This window comes from Protomyctophum parallelum, assembly GCF_964188405.1.
Source record: "Protomyctophum parallelum genome assembly, chromosome: 18".
Lineage (NCBI taxonomy): Eukaryota > Metazoa > Chordata > Actinopteri > Myctophiformes > Myctophidae > Protomyctophum > Protomyctophum parallelum.
In genome coordinates this window covers 43,109,915-43,114,914 of record NC_139716.1, presented here as the reverse complement: position 1 = coordinate 43,114,914, position 5,000 = coordinate 43,109,915, and the positions used below count along the sequence as shown (strand labels likewise).

The following is a 5,000-nucleotide window of genomic DNA, read 5'->3' as shown; positions in this document are numbered from 1 at the left end:
TCAGATTCTAAAAAATGTCAGTCGTTCTTCGATTTTTCAAAAATAGCAGACCTACAAGCTCGTATCGCGCCACTCGGTGGCGCGATATGAGCTTGTAGATCTGCTATTTTTAAATAGCTAAAGCATAACATGATGCTAACACTAAAATGGGTTCCCGTTCAGAATGGGCTAAAACTAAAGCTAAAACTAAAACTAAACAAAGAAAAACATTTTGTTAACTGAACTAAATAAAAACTAGAAAAGTTATAACCAACTGAAACTGTATTGTGTGTTTACAAAAACTAACTGAAATGATAGACAAAATGCCTTTTCGTTTAGCTTAATCTGGAACTGAATATTATGTTTTTTAAAATGCTGTCTTTTCTTCAGTTTGTATTACACAATACATTACTCTGGCCCTTTCAGTCACGTGCAGGATTGAATAGGGCAGGAAAAAACTAAAACTAATAAAACCTAAACTAAAACTAAGCGTTGTCACAAAAATACAAACTAATAACAACTAGCAAACCTGCTCTAAAAACTAACTAAAACTAAGTGAATTAGAAGGAGACGAGAGAGAGAGAGAGACCTGACGCTGCCAGATCCAAGAAGCTTGCTACACAAATTTGTTTCACAGATTATTGGGATCTGGGATCGCGGAAGCAAATTCGATGACGGGGCTGTTCCTTTTTTTCAAGATACTTGGTAGATGATTGGATGGGACCGTCTGTCTATCACCGTGTGGGCGTGCAAACACAACCAATCATATTGACGTGTCTATATAGCTTCACATCCGGTTTCGCACATATCCCGCCCTTAGCTCACGCTGATTGGTCCGGTACGGAACGGATTTTTGTCAGCTCAACTCCCTGAGAGATCCCAGATGAGTGCTGTGTTGGGGAACATGGTTACCCAATACCGCCCCCATCTGGCAGCGTCAGGTTAAGAGAGAGAGAGAGAGAGAGACATACCTGCTCCTATGACTTCCTCTATCTTGACGAAGGAGGCATCGATCTCCTGGTGAACTCCCTCACGGCCTCGTTGGGGTCCTCGTACGTGAACGGGTCGATGTAGACCTTCATCGCTACGGACACAGTAACCATGGCAAACCGTGTCAATATGACGTCACATGTTTTAACATCAAACACAAGGTAGTGAGACCAGAGTCTACAAAAAGTCTTCTAAATACTGACCGTTTTCTGAAAAACCTTATGTTTCTGTATCAGTGATTATTCAGTGAAATATTACAATTAGAAAGAAAGAAAAGAAAGAAAGAAAGAAAGAATGAAAGAAAGAAAGAAAGAAAGAAGAGAAAGAGAGAAAGAGAGAAAGAGAGAAAGAAAGAAAGAAAGAAAGAAGAGAAAGAAAGAGAGAAAGAAGGAGAAAGAAAGAAAGAAAGAAAGAGAGAAAGAAAGAAAGAAAGAAAGAAAGAAAGAAAGAAAGAGAGAGAAGAAAGAAAGAAAGAAAGAGAGAAAGAGAGAAAGAAAGAAAGAAAGAAAGAAAGAAAGAGAGAGAGAAAGAAAGAAAGAAAGAAAGAAAGAAAGAAAGAAAGACAGAAAGAAAGAAAGAAAGGAAAGAGAGAGAAAGAGAGAAAGAAAGAGAGAAAGAAAGAAAGAAAGAAAGAAAGAAAGAAAGAAAGAGAGAAAGAAAGGAAAGAAAGAAGAGAGAAAGAGAGAAAGAGAGAAAGAAAGAAAGAAAGAAAGAAAGAGAGAAAGAGAGAAAGAAGAGAAAGAAAGAAGAAAGAAAGAAAGAAAGAGAAGAAGAAGAAAGAAAGAAAGAGAAAGAAAGAGAAGAAAGAGAGAGAAGAGAGAAAGAAAGAAAGAAAGAAATAAAGAAAGAAAGAAAGAAAGAAAGAAAGAAAGAGAGAAAGAAAGAAAGAGAGATAAGAGAGAAAGAAAGAAAGAAAGAAAGAGAGAAAGAAAGAAAGAAAGAAAGAAAGAAAGAAAGAAAGAAAGAGAGAAAGAAAGAAAGAAAGAAAGAGAGAAAGAGAGAAAGAAAGAAAGAAAGAAAGAAAGAAAGAGAGAGAGAAAGAAAGAAAGAAAGAAAGAAAGAAAGAAAGAAGAGAAAGAAAGACAGAAAGAAAGAAAGAAAGAAAGAAAGAAAGAAAGAAAGAAGAGAAAGAAAGAAAGAGAAGAAAGAGGAGAGAAGAGAGAGAAAGAAAGAGAGAAAGAAAGAAAGAAAGAAAGAAAGAAAGAAAGAAAGAGAGAAAGAAAGAAAGAAAGAAAGAAAGAAAGAAAGAAAGAGAGAAAGAAAGAAAGAGAGAAAGAAAGAAAGAATAAAGAAAGACAGAAAGAAAGAAAGAAAGAAGAGAGAGAAGAAGAAAGAAAGAAAGAAAGGAAAGAGAGAAGAAAGAAAGAAAGAAAGAGAGAAGAAAGAAAGAAAGAAAGAAAAGAAAGAGAGAAATAAAGAAAGAAAGAAAGAAAGAAAGAAAGAAAGAAAGAGAGAAAGAAAGAAAGAGAGAAGAAAGAAAGAAAGAAAGAGAGAAAGAAAGAAAGAGAGAAAGAAAGAAAGAAAGAAATAAAGAAAGAAAGAAAGAAAGAAAGAAAGAAAGAGAGAAATAAGAAAGAAAGAAAGAAAGAAAGAAAGAAGAGAGAAAGAAAGAAAGAAAGACAGAAAGAAAGAAAGAAAGAAAGAGAGGAAAGAAAGAAAGAAAGAAAGAAAGAAAGAAAGAAAGAAAGAGAGAAAGAAAGAAAGAGAGAAAGAAGAAGAAAGAAAGAAATAAAGAAAGAAAGAAAGAAAGAAAGAGAGAAAGAAAGAAAGAGAGAAAGAAAGAAAGAAAGAAATAAAGAAAGAAAGAAAGAAAGAAAGAAAGAGAGAAAGAAAGAAAGAAAGAAAGAAAGAAGAAAGAAAGAGAAGAAAGAAAGAAAGAAGAAAGAAAGAAAAGAAGAGAAAGAAAGAAAGAGTAAGAAAGAAAGAAAGAAAGAAAGAAAGAAAGAAAGAAAGAAAGAAAGAAGAAAGAAAGAAGAAAGAAAGAAAGAAAGAAAGAAAGAAAGAAAGAAAGAAAGAGAGAAAGAAAGAAAGAAAGAAGAGAGAAGAGAGAGAAGAGAGAAAGAAAGAGAGAAAGAAAGAAAGAAAGAAAGAAAGAAAAGAAAGAAAGAAAGAGAGAAAGAGCAGAAAGAAAGAAAGAGAGAAAGAGAGAAGAGAAGAGAGAAAGAAAGAAAGAAAGAAATAAAGAAGAAAGAAAGAAAGAGAGAAAGAAAGAAGAAAGAAAGAAAGAAGAAAGAGAGAGAAAGAAAGAAAGAAAGAAAGACAGAAAGAAAGAAAGAAAGAGAGAAAGAGAGAAAGAAAGAAAGAGAGAAAGAAAGCGAGCGTCTCTGCTACACGCTGATTGGCTGAGAAGCAGGAAGTGGGCGTGTCACTCACTCTGGCCCATCAGGTACTGTCCACTCTTATCGTTCATCTCTGCATCGCTCGCCCCTTCTCCTCCGTCTGAGAGAGAGAGAGAGAGAGAGTATAGTTATTTTAGCCAACTGAATGTTTTCTGACCTGAGATCAGATTCATACGAGGTTTTCCACTGGACACACACTGGTCTGATGAACCCATTCTGACCTGAGATCAGATTCTAAAAATGTCAGTCGTTCTTCGATTTTTCAAAAATGGCAGACCTACAAGCTCGTATCGCGCCACTCGGTGGCGCGATATGAGCTTGTAGATCTGCTATTTTTCAATAGCTAAAGCATAACATGATGCCAACACCAAAATGGGTGCCCGGTCAGAATGGGTTAATCACACACACACACACGCACGCCCACACGCACGCACGCATCGATGTTGACAATGACGTTGCTCCAAATGGATTTATGAGTTGATTATTGTGGTTGTGTCCAGCCATCTGGACGCGTCTGAGCTGCTGCTCAGACGCGTCCCCCGATTTCGCACCAGTGAGGGGTGGGAGGGGCTGGGGGGCCGTACTACTTTGATGTTGAAACTTTGAATTTAAACTATAAACTTTCACGACAGCAGTAAGAATATAATTTATGAAAAGGCGTGAAGTCGGTTCACTTCCATGAGTATATTTTAATGTTTTTCCCAAGAAGAATAGTATAACAAACAGCCAATAGCATATTACAAGTTATGGATCTTGAACCTAAGGCAACTAAAACAATTTGTAAAGGTTGTTTGCTGCAGGAAATAAGGTAGTGTGTTGAATCTGCATACAGGGCTCTCGCCCTCCCACCCCTCACTGGTGCAAAGTCCGGTAGGAAAAACGGGGACGCCAGAGTCCAGATGCGTCTTGCGACTTGGGAGAAGATTAGCGCACACGCACGTGCACACACACACACACTCTTTACCGGTAGAAGTATGCAGCAACTATGGCCACGGCGATGAGTAGGAGTATCCCCATGGCAACCAGGACGCCCGTCAGCAGTTGGGTGTGGCCCTTCTCCTCCGCTAGGATGTAAACAAACAAAAGTACAAATTGTGAAAACCTGTGGAGTCTTCTTAATCTGGCGCATGAGCATAAATCAGATTTCAGACATGCACTCTCATCTTCCTTTTCTTTGGCTGCTTTTCTTTTTAGTGGCTTGTACTGTTTATTTATTACACGGCTTGGTTGAATGCTTGATTCTGATTGATCAGTCGCCGAATTCATCCATCGGTCTGTTATTTCTGGATAATGACCGCTCTATAACAGACCCGATGCCTATTCAAACCCTCGGGCGCACCTGGCTGTGCTCCGCTGATTTACTGCTGCTTCCAACATGACAGCCATGTAAACAAAACGAACACACGCTGTCATTTACAGCAACACATTGCTGTAAAAAGAGACGAAAAGAGACGAAAAGAGAATTGAGCCAGAAGGCAAAGCTCTCTGTCTACCGAGCAATCTTCGTTCCTACTCTCATCTATGGTCATGAAGTGTGGGTCATGACCGAAAGAATAAGGTCACGAATAGCGGCTGAAATGAGTTTTCTTCGACGGGTGGCTGGCATCTCCCTTAGAGATAGGGTGAGAAGTTCAGTCACACGAGAGAGACTCGGAGTAGAACCGCTGCTCCTTCGCCTGGAAAGGAGCCAGC

The 5,000-nt window shown here is 38.2% G+C and overlaps 1 protein-coding gene across 1 annotated transcript in view; it reads right to left on the bottom strand.

Annotated features, from left to right (window-relative positions):
• The window catches only part of ephb4b (eph receptor B4b), a 41,514-nt gene that overhangs the window by 10,708 nt on the left and 25,806 nt on the right, over positions 1-5,000 (bottom strand). Inside the window, 5 exon segments of the mRNA XM_083789298.1 lie at positions 951-1,001; positions 1,004-1,063; positions 3,343-3,394; positions 3,396-3,408; positions 4,273-4,372. Of these exon segments, the coding sequence (XP_083645424.1) occupies positions 951-1,001; positions 1,004-1,063; positions 3,343-3,394; positions 3,396-3,408; positions 4,273-4,372 (276 nt within the window).